This window comes from Primulina huaijiensis, chromosome 7 (genome assembly GCF_012295235.1).
Source record: "Primulina huaijiensis isolate GDHJ02 chromosome 7, ASM1229523v2, whole genome shotgun sequence".
NCBI lineage: Eukaryota > Viridiplantae > Streptophyta > Magnoliopsida > Lamiales > Gesneriaceae > Primulina > Primulina huaijiensis.
In genome coordinates this window covers 15,843,340-15,863,501 of record NC_133312.1, presented here as the reverse complement: position 1 = coordinate 15,863,501, position 20,162 = coordinate 15,843,340, and the positions used below count along the sequence as shown (strand labels likewise).

Here is a 20,162-nt window from a genome sequence, read left to right as displayed (position 1 = left end):
TTTCGTGCGTTAAACACACAAAGGCACGTCATACATCTCTTTTTTCTCGTCTATCACATCGTATTATGGTTTTGAATTACATTTGTATGGAAAGCATGATTTCTTCATTAATATTTTCGTAATTAGGCATATACATGTGCAAAACTCATGATTTTATGTTCCAAAACATGATTTATATGTTCATTAAGGGGCTGTCATGATTAGAAATTAAAGGGCAGTGTTTTTACATGATTCAAAGGTCCTAGGATACATGAAACTTGCTGCAAACATGAACCGAATAAGCTGGAACCGATTAATCAAAGTTGGGTGTCAATGGCTCGGTTTAAGGGGACCATGATACATGGATTGGCTCGGTTGAAACCAGGGCTAGGCTAGGGACGTGCTTGGGTCAGGGGGGAGCCCTATCCATGCTAGGACTCGAGACAAGTGGCTGAGGAGGAGTCTTAGCAAGCTAGGACTCCACCCGAGAGGGTCGCGCATGTGCAGCGCCGCACGCAGGGAGAATTGGCTCAGCCAGGGGGCTTCAGGCTGGGCTAGGTTAGGTCCTTAGGGTCCTAAGAGGGTGCAAAATGGTCTGGGTCAGGGGCTGGCTCGGTTGGTTAGAGTCCTAGCAAGTTTGAAGAGTCCTAGTGTATGTAGGAGGCTTGGCCATGGCATGCTACGGATTTGTGGCTTCGGTTTTAAGCTTGTCAAGTCCTAGGGGTTCAAAGGGTCCAGTAAGGTCCATACAGGGGCTGGTTCGAAGTTGGATCAAGATGGTTCGATCATGGTTCGGTGAAAATCGAAGTTGGCTCGAGGGTTGTAGTTGGCTTCAAACTTAGAGCTTTCTTTGAAGTAAAATTCGAAACATGGCTCAACGGGGGTCGAGTCATAGTTCACGAGGGCGAAATAAATATTAAAAGTCTAAGTTTTTAGTTTGGGAATTTTATATTAAAGTTTGATTTAATTTGGGATTAAAACGCATTAATAAGTGATAATTAAAGAATAATTCAAAAGCAAAGAATTTAAACTAAATAAAATTGTGGTAAATTTAATTTAAACTTAAATAATTATTTGAGATGTTCAAGAGTCAATGAAATAAAGAAAAAGTCAAATTTGAGGAATTTTACGTCTAGGGTTAAACGGTAATTTTACACCCAAAAATTAAAAAACGTCATGGCAGTGCTCTGAATGTTATTTTATATGTTAAAAGGATTATTTTGTATGTTTATGGAATTTTATGATGTAACGATAATGTTAAAAGACATGTTGCATGCTTGGTTTAAAAGAAAAACGTTATATGCTTGTTTAATTTTTAAAAGTGGTGAAAATACGAAATGTTGAAGTAAGTGAAGTAATTGTGACTAATACGATGAAATGTTAATACGTAGGCCAAGGCTCAGTTGACGGGTGAAAGTGTCGCTGATGTCCCCGCCGCCCAGTACTGTGGTTACATGTAGATGGATCCATCGTCCCAATACGAATACGAATACGAAAGTCACAATTAACGAAATGAATTCAAAGAAATGAAAATGGAATACGAATATGAATATGATGAATATGAATATGAATATGTTGATATGAAAACGTTTATGAAAATGTTTATGTTTAAAGTTTATGCATCTTCATGAAAATGTTATTTTACGTACAAGCATTTTCACTGTTGCATGTGTTCTGTATATGTATTACTTGTATTCAAGATTATGATGTGTTGAGTCTTTAGACTCACTAGGTGTGATTGATGCAGGTGAGTTTGATAATAATGATAATGGGGGTCTTGATGGTTGACTTTACTGGACTGAAGGTACACATAACCCGAGGACCAGCACTAGTTTTCCGCACTAGTTTATGATTTATGATTTTTAAGATTATGTTAAAGATATTTTCACGACTTTCATTATGCTTTTGAGTGGTTTTTGAGAGGTTGTTAGTTTTAGCAATTTTGCTAGCTAGTAAATGCAAACGTATGACGATTTTATGATTTAAACTATTTCCTTTGATTTTTCAAATATGGTTGGATGGTTATTTTTAAAAATAGTGTCAAAAATATTATATATATATATATATATAATCGGCCGAAATTTTGAGGTTATAAAAAAAATTCTAGTACTTTTTAAGAAAACGAGTAGTGGACGTTTCAGTTGGTATCAGAACAATGTTCCTGTAAAGGGTTGTGCCACCATCAGTGCCAGAAAGCTCAGTTGTCAAGCCTCAAATTTGTAAGTTTACATGCTTTATATGATTTTTATGATGTTACCTGCATGATTATATGAATTATATGTATCTGTCACATGTTTAATAGCTTTATGATAATATATGATTTATATGCTTAAAATTGCTAAAATTGATTAGGATATGTTGCATGATTAGAAAACTTAAATTTAAATGCATGTTGGTTACGTTAGAATTTGGAAAAAACGTTCAGATATAATGCCTCCTAGAAGCGCACCTATTGCTGATAGACGGACAGAGACTACTGAGGATCGTGATGATAATGCACCCCCGCCTCCTAATGGTGATGCTGCTACTCATGCATTGGAGGGTATGGCTCGTTTCTTCGAGCAGCACTTATAGCAGGCTCCTAGGCTACAGCATGATGTTTATGATCAGTTCCGAAGGCTAGGGCCGAAGGAATTTTCTGGCACCACAGACCCGTTTGCTGCGGAGGGATGGATTCTTGCACTTGAGGTGCACTTTCGCTATTTGAATATGAGAGATCCTGATCGCGTGAGGTGTGCTACATATATGTTAAGGGACGACGCTTCTTTATGGTGGGAAGGAGCTGAGCACGGTATTAATCTTGCTACACTTACTTGGGCTCGATTCAAGGAGATTTTCTATGAGAAGTATTTTACTGCTGATGTGCGAGGGCGATTGAAGAGGTAATTTATGACTCTCCGTTAGGGAGACACTTTTGTTGCTGAATTTGTGAGAAAATTTGATAGGGTTGCCACTTTGTACCCCTTATTGCGAGGGATGTTGCGGAGAAACTTAGACACTTCATGGATGGTCTACGACCTACCATACGGCATAACGTGATGATGATGCGTCCCTTGGATTATGCTGCTGCTACCACTTATGCATTTCAATCTGAGCAATCTTTGAAAGACATCGATTTTGAGATGCAACGCAAGAGACAGCAACAACAAAATAATTCACAGTCGAATAAAAGGCCATACACAGGACCTCCTAGACCTCAAGGGCCACCAAAGCCCCAAGGTCAATTCAAAAAGGCAGGACCACCAAAGCCACCACAACCTAGAGCACCGAAACCTGCAGAGGGACCACCGTGCAAAAAGTGCAATCGCCTATATTATGGACAGTGCGTGTGGGGAACTACTAAGTGCTTCATATGCAAGGAAGAAGGGCACAAAGCTGTTGATTGCCCAAAGAAGAGAGCACTTACTGTGGGGCGAGCTTATGTTATGTATGCCGATGAGGCTGAAGAAGAGGCAGACACGACCCTTATCACCGGTAACCTAGTTATTTAACGTTTTTATATTGCTTTTATTGTATGAAATGTTAAATTGATTATTAGAATTGATTTGGGATTAAGGATAACCTAGTGGAAATTAGGTTGTATGCTCTACCTTATATGGAATAAAGAAATGATTTTAGAAACCATAAAAATTGATATTGATTTTTGCTGCCTTAATTTATGTGAAGAATGTAATGATTCCAAATAAAAATTTTATGGCCAAAAATTGAGAAAAATCAAAATCAAGGGCATAGATTGGAAGTTTCGAAATTTTGAGGGTCTATTATGCAATTTCCGAAAAAATTTTAATTCTCGAAAATTTAAGGACCAAATTGCAAATTTTGAAAGTATGAGGACGAAATGCAATTAACCAAAATCTAGGGGCAAAATTATAATTTTCGAAAGTTTAAGGATTAAAATGCAATTTTCGAAAAGTTCAGGGACCAAATTGTAATTACCGAAAACTTAAGGACCAAAAGTGTACTTAGGGTCGCGCATGTGCAGCGCCGCGCCTAGGGAGAATTGGCTCGGCTAGGGGGCTTCGGGCTTGGCTAGGTTAGGTCCTTAGGGTCCTAAGAGGGTGCACAAGGGTCTGGGTCAGGAGCTGGCTCGATTGGTTAGAGTCCTAGCAAGTTCGAAGAGTCCTAGTGCATGTAGGAGGCTCGGCCATGGCATGCTTCTGATTTGTGGCTTTGGTTTTGAGCTTGGGGTCAAGTCCTAGAGGTTCTAAGGGTCCAGTAAGGTCCATAGAGGTGCTGGTTCGAAGTTGGCTCAAGATGGTTCGAGCATGGCTCGGTGAAAATTGAAGTTGGCTCGAGGGTTGTAGTTGGGTTCGAACTTAGGGCTTTCTTTGAACTAAAATTCGAAACATGGCTCAACGGTGGTCGAGTCATAGTTCACAAGGGCGAAATAAGTATTAAAATTCTATGTTTTTAGTTTGAAAATTTTATATTAAAATTTGATTTAATTTGGGATTAAAACGCATTAATAAGTGATAATTAAAGAATAATTCAAAATCCTAGAATTTAAGCTAAATAAAATAGTGGTAAATTTAATTTAAGCTTAAATAATTATTTGGGATGTTCAATAGTCAATTAAATTAATTAAAGGTCAAATTCGAGGAATTTTACGTCTAGGGGTAAAACGATAATTTTACACCCGAAAATTAGTAAACGTCATGGTAGTGCTCTGAATGCTGTTTTATATGTTAAAAGGATTATTTTGTATGTTTTTGGACTTTTATGATGAAACGATAACGTTAAAAGACATGTTACATGCTTGGTTTAAAAATAAAAAAGTTATATGCATGTTTAATTTTTATAAGTGATGAAAATACGAAATGTTGAAAGAAGTGAAGTAATTGTGACTAATACAATGATAAGATGATATGTTAATACGTAGGCCAAGGCTCAGTTGACGGGTGAGAGTGTCGATGATGTCCCCTTCGCCCAGCATCGTGCTTACATGTAGATGGATACATCGTCCCAATACGAATACGAATACGAAAGTCACAATTAACGATCTGAATTCAATAAAATAAAAACGGAATACGAATATGAATATGATGAATATATTGATATGAAAACGTTTATGAAAATTTTTATGTTTAAATTTTATGCATCTTCATTAAAATGTTATTTTACATACAAGTATTTTCACTGTTGCATGTGTTCTGTATATGTATTACTTGTTATCAAGATTATGGTGTGTTGAGTCTTTAGACTCACTAGGTGTGATTGATGCAGGTGAGTTTGATAATAATGATAATGGGGGTCTTGATGGTTGACTTTGTTGAACTGACGGTGCAGATAACCCGAGGACCAGCACTATTTTTCCGCACTAGTTTATGATTTATGATTTTTAAGATTATGTTAAAGATATTTTCACGACTTTCATTATGTTTTTTAGTGATTTTTGAGAGGTTGTTAGTTTTAGCAATTTTGCTAAGCTAGGATATGCAAACATATGACGATTTTATTATTTAAACTATTTCTTTTGATTTTTCAAATATGGTTAGATGGTTATTTTAAAAAATGTTGTCAAAAATATTATATATGTGTGTGTGTGTGTGTGTGTGGTCGGTCGAAATTGTGAGGTTATAAAAAAATAAAAAAAATATAGTACTTTTTAAGAAAACGAGTAGTAGACGTTTCAATTATTGTGACATATTATTGGCATTTAGCATAGGACATACTGTTATGACATTCATGTTGAGCCCTATCGTTCTTGTTAACCCGTTGTTGATATACATTGTTATCTCGCACTGTTGTTTATCTCGGGATTATGGTGTGGCTGATAGGCCTATACACATGAAACCGTAGATGTGATTGAACAATCTTGTGGTTAGTGTAGCCTTTTGAGGTAAGCGATGGGATTGTGTCATGTAGTTCGTTCTATTGTGCCATCTTGTTGTATCGTATCAGCTGTATGGAGGCAGAGTCAGGGGTGTTATTCAGCACAGCCTGGCATACCTCGCATACTTGGCAGGGCGGTTTAGCTGCATGACGATGTAGCTCCCCTGTGTATTGTTGCTCTAGCATTATTCCAGTTGTTATCGTACCGTTTATTGGCTCCTGTTATCCCGATTATCGTTGAGCCATTCATACACTGCATATTACATTTTATTATATGATTATGCATGATTTATGTTTATTGTTGCTATTGTTGAACTGTTTCATACCAGAATCCTAACCTCAATTGTTTTCTGGAGGCCTACTGTGGTTGCTATTGGGCACCATGGTAGATCTCTCGAGTCGTTTGGCAGCATCATGCTGAGGTTCCACCAGTGGAGCTCGGGATTGAGGTTGGATTGCTTGGTTCTGTTCAGTGGAGTCTCCCAATTAGTCTATATGTATATTTTGAAGTTTGTTTCAGTCTTGTGTTGTAGTTTATTTGCCGGGGTGATGCCCCGCGTATCTGTAGTGATATTTGATTGTTTTTGTGATATTCTGAGTCGACCCTGTCTTTTTTATAATCTGGTAAGTACTTGGTAAGTTTTAATTTATGCTTTGTCTGGCCAGTGCGGCTATAGGTTGTTTGACTTCGATTTTTGTTTTAATTGCTCTATTCGGAGTATATTTTGATATGAACTACTGCTTGATTTTTTCGGATTTCCTATTTGCATGGAGGTCATGCCAAAATTTTTCTAGACCCTAGGGTCTATTTTAAAGTATTTTAAACTTTTTTTTCGGCTGGTGCTTTAAATCAAATAATTATTGTTTAATAGTTAATTGTCATTAGAGTAAATGAACTTCTCATCATTTATGATTTAGGATTTTATGCACTTTAAATTTGTAGATGTTAAATTATTTTGGATTATGAAAATGTTTATTTAGTTTAATTATGAAGTTCGAATTTGGTGTTCAAATTTAAAAAATATTTAGTAGGATTTTAAAATTAAAAAATAGTTAACGTTTCAGTAATTGCATAAAATGTGGAAACCATTCACTTACACACTTATTTCATATAAATTTTTCAAAAAATAATCTACCATAGAGGGTTTTACAAAAATTGCAATACTAAATATATGATTGACCATAAACCTATTTGGTTGGCAACTATGTTTCTAAAATTTCACGTATTTAAACATGTTTTGAAAAAAATGGAAATTTAAGCATCTTATTTTTTTAGCAATTCTTTTTTCAATTTGAAAGTTTAAAGTTGATGCTGTATTTGGAAAAAAAATAAAAGGCATTTTTCAAGGTAAAATAAAGGGTCTTTTAGATAAATGATATTTGCTACCAAGTTAGTTGTTAAAAAGTCTGACTTTTAAAATAGCAAAAGAGTAAAAACTGAACCGATATCACTTATACAGAGTTCCTGTTGATTCTCAGCAATTCGATGGCCATCCGAGATTACTTTATTCCAACTACAAAATTAATTTAAACAATGCAACTCGTACAAACAGGAACTAACAAAATAATCATAAAACAAATGAAAATCAAATAAGCTTTATTTAAATCAAAATTTGCATTGTACAAATATGTACACACTGAACATATGTTACGGTCTACATGCAGTTACTTTTCAATAAATAGCCATTGCATTTTTAATTTAATATCTATAAATAACATGAACACACGCTTCAAAAACCCATCCCCCTGTAGAATGTTTAATATATCTCCAGTTTTTGTATAAATTGTTATTATAAAATGAAAAATATACAATATTAAATGAAGTAGAAAAAATATTTTAAATTATGGAAGGAAAAATCTAGTGAAATCTTCATATCTTGGTTTCTAGAATACGACAATATATTACAAAAAGAAAAAAAAAATCCATAACGAGTCCTCAATTTTTCTCCTAAAATCTCTGAATAATACCCAAATTACGAAATTTAATGAAAATATAAGTGTAAAACACCTAACAAATATAGGGGAAGCACCCCCATATTCTTTAAGCAAACTTCAACAACCTTAGTACAACAAATGGTACAATAAATAACCAGTGAACAACGAACTGTGTAACCTATAATGCAATTGGAACAAAAATATACTGTACATACCTTCGCTCCAATGGTCCCGATTGATAGAGTGGATGTTCGACGATGAGAACATAAACGACAGCTAATTTACTCCAAAACCGTGACCTCATGCTCAACTTTCCAATAGTTAGAATCGCTGAATTCCTTCATCACTGCACCATCATTGTCTGTATCCTCCTTTTCTGTTTTCTTCGAAACAGTGTTTCTTTTCATTGGCCCAGCTTCTCCTACAATCCCTTCCTTCAGAGCTTGTTCCATTGCCGTCTCTGTGCCCTCTAATTCCACTCCCACAAATTCAACATCTTCTTCAAATAACGAGGGTACAGTAGCACCTTTGTTACTTGAATCAGATTTAGATGAGCTATCTCTGGCATCTGTAGAAGTAGATGTTGTCCCGTTTGATATGGTGTCGTCACTAGAAGATGGAGGTACAGGGGGAGAGCTCGCCTTTGCTGAATCTGCAAGATTGTTGTTAACATCAGTCGGATCATCAAATGGATTCACAGTAGAGCCACTAACTTGAAAATCGGATGTTTCACCCCATGCCACCCATTCGGGTATAGATCTGTCTTCTCCAAATGGGTCGTCACTGTCTGGATTCTCGAAGGGAAAGAAAGCCGGGTCACCAGGGGTAATGTTGTTCTTGGGTTCGGAAAATGACTCGCTTCCCTTGTTACTGATGGCATTAAATCCTTGGAAGACTTTTGCATTGGGACTAGATGAGCCATGGGCAGAAATTTTGCTCTCCAACTCATCATCCTCCCCAACTACTACCTCATCATCACTACTGCTGCTACCGTTTGATGTTCCATTCAGGTTATTATCATCCATCATGTAAGATGACGTTGATGCTCTCATACTCACGTCTCCATTTCTATCATCATCTTGGAATGCAAACCAGTTGGAATTTGTGAACAAACTGCTTCAAAGGAAAAATAAGTAAGGTCATACATAAATAAGTCATGAAACTGGCCTACCACAAAGGACACAAAAAGTAATGTAATGCCCCGACTCCTTATTTTGAATTAAGTACTAATTAAGAAATTATTAAAGAATAATTAATTAAATATTATTAAGGATTTGATAATTCGGGATCAACCTGTTAGGATATACCGAATTTAAAATGGACCACCCAATTAACTTCAGATTACATTGTCTCGAGAAATTCAACTAGACGAATGAGATTTTAACACGTTGCAATTAAGATTGATTTCGGATCTTCTGAACTAGTCCAGATACAATCTATAAATAGAAGCTGATTTCATTTGTTTCCTACACCGCTTTCCCTCAGCTACTCTCTCTCGAGTTCTATTCATATATCTTAGGCTAGGCAGTTAAGTGTCGAGAAGGGTGAACTGAGACTCGCAGATCGAGATATCATCAACGGGCTGACGACGGATGCAGGTACAATCCTATAAAGCCTTACACAGTGATTTAAGAATCATTAGGAAGAACTTTGAAACATGTTTGTTAATTCAGGATCAGACTTGATAGTGATTTCATTATGTTGGTATTGTCTAGGTTCAGACGAGTAAATTTTCTGTCAGATTGTTTTGGTGATGTACGTGATGTACTAACTGATATATCCAAGCGTAGTATATACCCTTATATGGTGCATATTTATCTGTTGCGTGATACATGTTTTACTGCTTTGGCATACTATGCATGACATATCAGGTTGAACCTGATATCTTTTGAGATATACCTCGTTTGCGAGGCCGCTCAGCCCTATTCTGTATTATGGACGGTTATACATCGAGAGCTACAGTGTCCAACAAGACCCGTGAGCTCTGATGACCTTGGAAATTATAGGTTCACGTCTTGATGATGAGTGTGAGAGCCAAAACGTGTCTAGGGCACACAAGAGACTCAGTCGCCTCTAGACTGAGCATCAGATTCTTGACTTGATCATTGATATCCAAACATATTGCATTTCACATACATGATATCAGTTTGTATACTTGTACATTCTCGTATTGGGCAATTGTAACTCACGTCATTGTTTTCATCTTGGACATCTCATTCCGTGGGGCAGGTCTTAGGTTGTCGGTTCGGACGGCCAAAACAACGGCTAGAGCAATTGGGTTTTCGGTGGTGATCCAGTGAAGATTTTATTTGGTTTCTCGTATTCTCGTGCAGGATTATGTTTTCGATATGGTTATATTAACATTTAAGACTAATATTATTGTTCTGTTTTCGTACGGGTTGTAAGACGATTAAGTTATTTGGTTTCCGCTGTTTAATTATTGTTATCAAGTTTTAAATTTTGCATTCTTATTAGTCTGTTTAGTAGTGGCTCGGGTAAGGACGCTACAAGTAGGCTCAAATGAAAAAACTCCTTGTAATTTACTTGTGTATCTAATTAGTTCTTTTTCTAAATTAACTGATAGAAGCCAATGAAACTCACCTCCCTTGCTCATTACCCAACCTTAGGGATGAAATCACGACTTCAGCAGATTCATCATCAAAGTAGACATCCTAAAATTTGACAAATTTGAAAATCTCACATAAGAACAATAATTCAAAAAGGAATGGCAAACGAAAAAACTAATTACCCGTAGGTATTGTCTTTCATAACTAATAACCCTGATTGGCAAGACGCCTTTTGTTTTCATTTGTTCCAAGAATAATAGTAAAGGAAAGGTGGTTATGCGAATTACCTCATCATCACGATCAAGAGATCCATGACCCTGCAATCAAGAGATGAAAACCATAAATTATACTCACCAATTACATATTCAGCTCCGAAGATAGTTAGCAGCAGCTATAAAACAGCTTTCTTTTGTGTCTCATGTTTACCTCAGCATCATCATTATCATACATGGTGTATCTAAATGCTTGGCTCAAATTATTTGCCAGAGCTGCAACATCATAATCCCTATCATGAACGTCTTCTTCATCACTCTCTCTGTTCCTGTCGTGCAATGCAGTGGGTCGCCTGCAGTAGAGAGAGAACAATCCATCATTTTAAGGAACCATAGCCCAGTAGAGCAGAAAATACCTAGGTATGCAAAAATAGAGTGATATTTGCACGATTATACAAAGTTTTACTCTGTGATCAATCCTCGTGACACACAGAAAGTCATACCCGCAAGCCCATCGATAAACGTTCTCCATCATATTGCGCTCCTGTAAGCCAGTGGAGAGCCACTCGTTCCACTCACTATTTTCCTGAAGAATATCAAGTTTGCATGAGAAGACACAAGTAAATTAAATTGATTGTGTGGCAGAAAAATTAGCATAAACATCGTTATAATCTAAAATTACACCCAGAGACCCACCTGAAGATGCATTTGAATTCGAGTATCATTGCTTCCCAACTGAACTAATTTATTTGATATTCTTGTTAGGTGTCCAAAGTATCCAGCCTTAGGAGCCTGCCTCCCAGATGTTGGCACAGTTGGCTGATTGAGTAGAAAAAAGCCAATGAGAGACCCAGGAGGTCTGAAGTCAAAATTTGTAATCTACCAGAAAAACTAATTCGAGCATTTACACTTTCATAGTTCATGACAAGGAATTGTTTCCGAGGCATAAATCTGAGGTATCAACTTTCTTACCATCAAAGCAAAAAGAAACCACATCACTTCTCCAGAAAAGGGAGAAGTCAACACAAGCTACATGAACTGAAAACTTCAATAATTTTTAACCAAAAAATTACCTGACCAAGATCACCAGAGAGCATGGGACTTTTCTCTGTTTGAAGAATTTTTTCAACCAAATGACACTCCAGGAGAAGATGATCACGAATGGCAACATCTGTGCTGTCCAAGCAAGAATATACTATGCTCTCCACGTGGTGATGCAAAGCATTGTTGTATGGATATCTGCAGAAGACAATAATTTAGAAACACCATCTGCACTCATGAGCTTGGCCTGCAAGTACGATTGAAGAAGAACGTGGAGCTCTTCTTCATAGCAACCAAGAGCGTGTAATTCAAAAGGCAAAGTACTAGAGTAATGGAATTTACTCAAGAAAGAGATTCAGGACTCTCTCAATAGTTCCTGAGTTAACCAATTCTTTCTCTGCCACCAAGTTGCCAGTTTTAAGAAGCACCGCAATGAATTCGACGATCTACAATCAGGTACCACCACGACAGACAATGTAAAATAACCAGTTAAGAAAATTCAGACATGCATATTTATGGATCAATGGTATTACATGAGCACATGTATCACTGTCCATGGCTCTCCCTAACCCGAACCAACTAAAATTTTCAGATGCATCAAACAGTAGTGAGGGCTTTAGGAAAACAAATGACCACAATAGCATGTCAATTAACCTTTAGACGATGTTTTCCAAGAGGGGGTCTCAGTTCACCATATGTTGTTGGTAGCATCTTTTCATCCGATGAGACATTCAAAAGAATAAGCAACTCCCCTGAACATAAACATTTAGATGCTTATTACAGCTGTGTTCAGCCAATAACAATATTGTGACACACCTTAATCCAAATTTTACAAGATAAAGAATGGCATCACCAGTTGATATCTGGATTCTGGCCATTTATAGAGTTCAAAAAATTTACCCTCAACTTCCAAAATATGAATATTTCAAGATCGTGTACAAAGTAGCAGCACAATGAAACAAAGAAACAAACAGAAAGTAAAAATTCAGCTTCGTCCACCCAAAATCCATTCATGCGAATTTTCAGACTCAACTTTACTCTTACCAAAATACTTTTCATGATTCACACAACTGCATCACCTCACCTCTACAGTAACCCCTTCGCATTCCCATATCGAATTCCAACATAAATTTAAAACAAAGAACGAAGTTAGTTTATGAAAGGTTTTTTTATTTTTTTACTGGAGATTGGGGGATGAAGTCGAGAGAGTTGACCATAAGTATCAGCAAATGGCACATCAGCTTCTATTGTAAACTAACCAAGTTTTGGAAGCATTGCACCAACAGTATCGGGTTTAACATTTATCGTTGATTCATACGTGTGTTGACTTCTGAAAGAATACATCACTGGTGAAGAAATCGATCTCTTCGGATCCAACAATGAAATACAGACAGACAGTGAGTGAACGAGGGAAGATTTTGATTGTGAGTCTTCAAGTGCATGGGCAAAGATCCTCTCAACAAAACTGCAAAGCAAAAAAGGCTAGTAACTCAAACCCATCATCTCATTTATAAGTACACAACAAAAACAAGAACCTAGAGTCGGAAGACAATACCTTGGACTGGATAGTTTAGTGAACATAGGTGATGGTGCATTTCTGGTTATAGCACATAAAGTTTCTGCTGCGTTAGCATGCACTTCAGGAGAACTCTGGAAAGTATAAGAAATAATCTTTAGATTCAGATACATAACAAAGCCACTACATGAAGTGTGAATCAGAAAAATATAATTCAATACCCTATCCAAATAGTATATCCTCTAAATACCCAAAAGTTCTTCCTCCATCTATTTCATAAAAATAATTTAGTAATGAATGTTCAATGAGTTTGTATGTTTCGTACGTTCATGACAAACAATGAATTAAATCCGAATATAACCACATGGCAGCTACATTGAAACAATTCAAACAAAAGTTAAAAGAATTAACGTGTATGATGAGTAGCTTCAGGAGAAAACAGCAGTACTATTCATGTGCACAAAGAGTTGAAGAAAGAAAAAATACCTTGGACTCTCAAGAGTAACATAATATGAAATATAAGTATAATATAAAAGTGGAATTATGTGAAGGGTGGATCAGTTGTCAACCAATTAATAGTCAAAACCACACAGCTCAATGAATTGATATGCTTGCTCAACCAACAGTATGTTCCCAATAATGACACAACAATAGCTGTTTTAACTCACCAAAATATTAAGTTTATCCACAATCATTTCTAATAAATTGCTACTCGTCAGCCACTGCATCACATCCAAAGAACTGGGATAAAGTTGATCGTCTGCACCTACAAGTCGTACCAAAACCTGATAGTAAAAGCTGAATTAGGAGAGAATATCACAACCAAAACTCTAAAACAAATCGATGCAAAAAGATTAAGAGCAACAAACTGCTCAATCCAAAGATAGCCACATATACATGCGCCCAACCTCCATGATGGACGTGATACCAATCAAATCGACCAGCTGCACAAACACTTCTTGGTGAGCCTGCAAGAAATCAACATCAGACATTACATTGACTAGGGCAGAAAATATTGTGTTTATAAAGATCAGGGAAAAAGAAAATTCAAGTAGCACATCATCCAACTAATTTTGGAAATACATGTGGGTTTTTCATGTTAATGGACAAATATAAGTGATGAAAAAATACTAGCCTCAAGCTTCTGAAAACTCATCAAAGCAGTCAATTCTCAACATCATCTAGACTTTTGGCAATTTTGTTCTTTGTTTGAAAAAGATTTATTGCAGAAGTGTAAATAATCACGGAGTTTTTAACTCTTTTTTGCTTAAATGAAGAGAGCAAGTGGCGCAAACCAGGCACTGGTGGAGATATATTTTACCCAACTTGCTATTTAACTACCCCGCAAGTGTGCTGGCAAACAGAAACATTGAGTAATCTATCATAGAATTTCATAAATTATTATTGCCAATTAGAAGGCGAAAAAAATCAATAGGCTTAACTGTTAGCACTATTAAACAGCTGCAACAGAACTTGGTGTGAAGCACATTGACTACCTACTCAGAACGATAAGTACCGATAAGGTCATAGGAATTACATAAAGCAGAAGATTACCAAAAACTTTCAACTTAAAAATTTTCTTCCATCAACTCTTAACTCAGGATGGGTAGAAGAAAAAGAAAGATGACAGGAGATACATTCAGTGATTTCCTATTTAAACTTGAATTGCATTATATTGTACATAATCGAAGAGGTTCAACTTAAGTCACCTTGACGTAATTCATGAGGGGAATAGTTTTCCGCAGCATGAGGCACACTACAACCTGCAAAAAACCAGAAGTTAAAAACTGCACCTTCGGTTACTTCATTCCCTTCTATGCTATAATTCCAGTTAAGTAACATTGAGTAAGAGATACTGAACTCAATTGCAAAGCAATCGATCTGTACCTTGCTGAAATATCCAGCCAACAATGCACTATGAGGACGGCTTGGTTCCAGGAAAGAAAAGAGCAAATCCATGAGCTGAAACAAGATAGAGAAGTTGATTGAACCATAAATGGGTAAGGTGAACCAAGATTTCCCATTTAGTCGTCTATGCTAACTCTTAGATAGGATAACCTCACCTCATCTTCCTCCACCAATGTCTTCAAGATGACATCAATTTCACATGTAAAAATTTCACAGGCAATGAAAGGAAACCTACATTACAAAACCAGATTTTGAGCCAAAAAGAAATCTTCCTCAAGAACCAACACGATGCGATAGACTTTCTTGTACCTACCATTTCAACTTTCTAACAAACAGTTATTGGAATAAGGGTCTACAGATATGTATATGCATAGTAAAGCACACAGTTTGACATTTGAATAATAATGATCCTTCCTAGTTCTTTAAATTGCCATACTTGAAAGTCCGCCTGCTGACTGCATCCTCCGCGGGCTCCTCTACAATATATCGCAGCATCTGTTCAACCTGAGCCCGATCTCTCAAACTGAAACAAAGAATCTTTTAATGTCATAAACGGAATCAACGCCATAATGATATATTCACGTAAAATAGAACATGTGCATAAGTTGTTAATAATATATGTGATCAACAGTAACATGCAGATGCAGAAGAGGAAATGGCGTACAAATTTATTAGGCGGCTGTTTAATGCTTTGCATTCTTGAATTATCTCTTCTTCGTCCAAAAGGTCTTCCAATGTAAAATTTTCCTTGTCCAGCACTGACTCAACCTGAAGTGATAGAATGTGTTAGAACATTATCTATGAAAAGGACAAAAGTAAGTTACAAACGAACAGAACAAATAACTAAGAGGACCATATTTACAGTGGAAGATTGATGAACCAAGATAATGGACCAAGTCATTTGATAATCTTTAGACAACCAGAGTCATTGGCTCAAAAATTGTCAAGGAAAACAAAAGGTTGACACCAAACCTAGTCAATATCTTGATTAGACCGGGTTGGCTCTAAAATTTGTAAAACTTTGGTAAACTGGGTAGTCAGTTGAAAAATATTTCATCTACAAGTAGGGTATAATCTGGTGTTAATATACCCTGAAATTGCACAAATTTTTTCCCCAATGCTTCTGCTGTTTTAGTTCTTGTCAATGATTGTGTTTTTCATTTATTATAAGTGTATTTCAAATTGAAAAAATGTCAGAAAAAGATATCAAAACCCCATGATTTGCTGATCGCATCTGCTCCAAAACTTTTTAGTAATATTTAGATGATTTGTTTTTTTAGTAATATTTAGTATTTTATTAATTTTGTATATTTGGTCGGGTACATATCGCATCAACTTCATATTAATACGTTTTCTCAGAAACCTCGAATATTTAAGGTGCTTAGTTGAAACTAATTAGAAAGTTATATTTTCAAAATAAAAATAATTGACATGTTATTTTTCAAATATATTTAAAAAATGCATAAGGTTGTTTTTGGATCAAAGGATTTGGATTTGAGGAAGTATTTGAGAGGAGAATTTCAAATTACTTCATATTGGAATGAAGAAAGGACATTACATACATACAATTATGTATATCATAATTCATATGCGTACAAACATAAATCAGTATACATATCAAATGGAATTTTCTTGTTTGGAATAATAAAATAAAATATTTAAACACCTAAAATATAGTTATAATAGTTTTCTAGCCTCCATGTCACTGAATTATAAATTATCTTATTGGTTCAGTCATTCAGTGCAGTGTCAGTGATTACAAGTTTTGGTCATTGAGATTTATGTGGAGACAATTGAAATTCAATGAGAAAATCAATTGAGATAAGATCGATATAATGAGACGATCAGCAGAGATTAGAATAGTACCACAATAAAATCAGCCAGAATTGATACAATCAGAGGACACGATACTAGGATGGTGATCTAATTTGTAAAGATAATATTAGTATGGAATATAGAGATAATATCCAAGATCCAAATATGCACTCGTGCAAGTCAACAAAAAGGGATGAGATTATATTAAGAAGAATAATATAATAATTTTCATCAGGTATGTCGAAGGGGTTTTTAAAAAACTGTCTTATTTTTTAACTCAGTAACTTACTTTCTCTGTGCTTTCAATATTCCTTACACAGTCAATTTTTGTTAACAAAATAACAATATTTTATGGTTTCTCAAAATGAAAGTACGTCTAATCATTTTAAAACCATTTCTATAATTCTATAATAAACTGTATCCAGGTATGCATTAGGCCATATTCAAAACTTCATAGCAAATAAATTACAAATCTACAAATCATGAAAATTTTCCAGAATGTCTTAAATCCATGGGAAATTGTCCAGAATATCTAAAAACAGTATTCTGGGTGGCACACGAGCTGTCTTCTATGTGTGGCCAATTTTTTTCCCAAGCATGTGTTTTATCATGATCTATGATTTTTATGCGAAACACTTTATAAAATCCTAACTGATCAGTACCAAATGATCAAGTATTGTCTTTTGGCTACCGGAAATAGTCATTTCCAGAGTCTTTAATAACTGGTGGCATACTGACAAATGTATTACGATATTTGTTTAACAATCTTCGTATTCAAACCATGACTTCAAAGGTTAAGAAAAACAAGCCTCAACTCCTGCAAACCGCATTTTGGTGTTTGTTTTCTTTACGGATTTTGTTTTAAATTTATTTTCTGGCTGAACAAATTATTTTTCCTTATTTGCCGCCTAAATTCCCCATATTTTCTGTTTAACACTTCCTCACACTATGCCCACGAATTTCTTAGCCTTGACACTTGTTTCTAAGTTAAAATGGACAAAGGCGATGTTAAAATGGTTAAAATAAAATATTATAATTGTAGTTTCCAGTCTCCGTGTCATAATTGATTGACATGGAGATTGGAAAACGAACTTCGATCTAAAAATTCAGTCCACTGGACAACGAGCAACAACTAATTGTCAAGATACATGGTTTGTCTGAACTAGACTTCGACCCAATAAGTGAATTCACCTTGACTCAAAGGAATGATGGTCGGTATGTGTTCTAAGTGACAAATGGGAGAAAGTGGTATGCCGTAAATCGGATGGGAGCCATCTCTTTAGCTTTAGCCACGATGTTCACCACTTCGCCTCCTAAGCTTTTACCAGCAACCTTTGCCAATGACCATTTCCGGAGATTTTTTTACATTAATCTGTCATGCTATATTAACAGTTATTAACGCTTCTTAAATAATTATTGATATTTACTTTACGCTAATATATTGATCATTACTAAGACATTTTAGACTAGCCCTTTTTCTTTTATCTATTATGATTTTCAGAACGAGGTTTACTGATTTAGATCAAGTGGCTGAATTGCCTTAAGGATGTCATGATATTTTGTTTGATTTGTAAGCTTTATATTTGATCAGTTTGGTTCGTGATGATGAAAATGCTTCTACTGATTAAATATCTTTCTTTTATAAGAATGTTGTCATTATTGCCTATGAAACTTCGGAAAGGGATTATGAAGTGGTTGTGTGAGTTGTGGTTGCGTTACGAGGTTAAGCAAGCACCTTCCAAGCAGTGTTCCACATTTTCCATTCTTGTGAATTTTGAATGCGCTGATATTATCTTTAAGTTGAGATAAATTTCTTATTTAGGTTTTTAAACTATGATCAACTTTTTACAAGGAAGTTGCACCAATGGCAACAACACTTTTTACCCCTGGCAGTGTTTGACAGTTTTATGAATGATTTACAAGGTCACGCTTGATCACATCTGAACAAGTCATGGTCACTAATTCAGTAATTATATAGCACCATGTAAATCACGAACGGAAGTCAATTATGTGGTATCCAAACACTCAAAACGAAAAATTCAGAAAACCAGGAATCCATTATACCATAAAGGTAGATAGACTGATCTCAAACACAGATGGTCACACTTGGAAAGTAAGAGGTGATTTAATCATCGGTAACTCGAATGATACATGACGGCGATAAGAGCTAAAAAAATATTACTTCAAAATTGTTGATCAATTCCCCTTCTATGTCAAAAATAGTGATGCACATTACAACAGAATTAGAAAAGTATGGAAAAGTCTGCCTTGTCCCGTGATTCAAGACCACATGAATTTGAGTACAATTGTTGACATATTCTTCGATGCTCCATGAAGCACTACAATTCAAAAGATTAAAAGAGATCCAGAATATCTTATGCTGTTTGATGCTAATTGTTATCACAATCCCCTGACCAATCTCAGTCTATTATATAAAGCACATCTGTATGCGAACTTCCTTTAGGGCTAAAATTTTGCAATTCAGCAAAATCCGATAACAGAAAATTTGGTAGAATAACATGCAAGCGACTAATCCATAATTTCCTAAGCAAAAACATATAATTAAGCAAATCAATTAATTGTGAATAGGTAACATGTGTTAAGACGTCATAGCCATTCTCAATAGCAAATTCAGGGTATACCAATTTACATTTCTAGCTACCCGAAACCACAGAGAAATGACAAAATAACCAGATAAAGGTCATTGATGCTAAAATTTCAAAGTTCATAATCGACATCCCAGCAACAAAGATATAATCAAAAATAAAAACATCAACTCGTTTAACTTACAGGAGAAGAAGCAGACAGAGCAGTGAGCTTCCAAAACATGCTGTCACTTAGCCAGTATTCAGATACAAAATCGTGTGCGTCTCGGCGGACAGAAAAGAAAAGTACGCAACAAAGAGAAACAGGGAGCTCAATAGATCTGAAAACCCTGAATTAGAATCTAACAAGTGGGATACCACGGCAGCAGATGGGTATTTAGGCAAAGAAATTGGAGTTAGGTGCAGAGAAAAACCCTAATTTTCGAAGATCGAAAGAGAAGGAACAAAGATCGACTGTGGCCAAAGATTTTATTTAATTTAACTTAATTTGGCATATAAAGAAATATTTTATAGATTATTTTTAAAAAAAAAAAGATAAATAATGATATGTAATGTAACTCATAGTTTTACATTTTCTTCCCTGTATTCTATCTCTAAACAACTTTTCTTATAAATCTAAATAAAAACTTCAAGTTCTGATTACAACTTTGTAAAATTATTTTGTTGTTTATTTTTCGTTTTTATTTACTGCTTATAATTTTTATATTTAATAGATTAGTATGAATGACATACTAAATTATTCGTTCTAAAT

General features: G+C 35.5%; 1 protein-coding gene across 3 annotated transcripts; it reads right to left on the bottom strand.

The window, feature by feature from the left end:
- Positions 1–7,670: 7,670 nt before the first annotated feature.
- LOC140980461 (uncharacterized) lies at positions 7,671–19,899 on the bottom strand. 3 transcript variants are annotated; one of them, XR_012175955.1, is made up of 20 exons: positions 19,596–19,899; positions 15,655–15,758; positions 15,427–15,513; positions 15,146–15,221; positions 14,970–15,044; positions 14,792–14,845; positions 13,991–14,050; positions 13,751–13,867; positions 13,122–13,216; positions 12,826–13,031; positions 12,221–12,318; positions 11,909–12,012; positions 11,599–11,764; positions 11,222–11,344; positions 11,029–11,111; positions 10,740–10,878; positions 10,601–10,630; positions 10,348–10,418; positions 7,962–8,862; positions 7,671–7,871 (listed from the first exon to the last, which is right to left on the bottom strand). XR_012175955.1 is itself a non-coding variant. In XM_073446277.1 (19 exons), the coding sequence occupies exons 1-19, from the start codon at positions 19,632–19,634 to the stop codon at positions 8,028–8,030; spliced, it is 2,562 nt and encodes an 853-aa protein (XP_073302378.1). In that variant the 5' UTR covers positions 19,635–19,899; the 3' UTR covers positions 7,671–8,027. The 3 variants fall into 3 exon arrangements, 2 of the variants coding, with proteins under 2 accessions (XP_073302378.1, XP_073302380.1); XM_073446277.1 differs by having other exon boundaries at positions 7,671–8,862; XM_073446279.1 differs by having other exon boundaries at positions 7,671–8,859.
- Positions 19,900–20,162: the final 263 nt, after the last annotated feature.

Coding starts and splice junctions, on each gene's coding strand:
- LOC140980461 (XM_073446277.1), bottom strand. CDS start 19,634: ATGTTTTGGAAGCTCACTGCTCTGTCTGCTTCTTCTCCT. Junction 12,319..12,825: donor TGCAATGCTTCCAAAACTTG/GTTAGTTTACAA, acceptor GTTTATGTTCAG/GGGAGTTGCTTATTCTTTTG. Junction 10,631..10,739: donor ATGATAATGATGATGCTGAG/GTAAACATGAGA, acceptor TCTTGATTGCAG/GGTCATGGATCTCTTGATCG.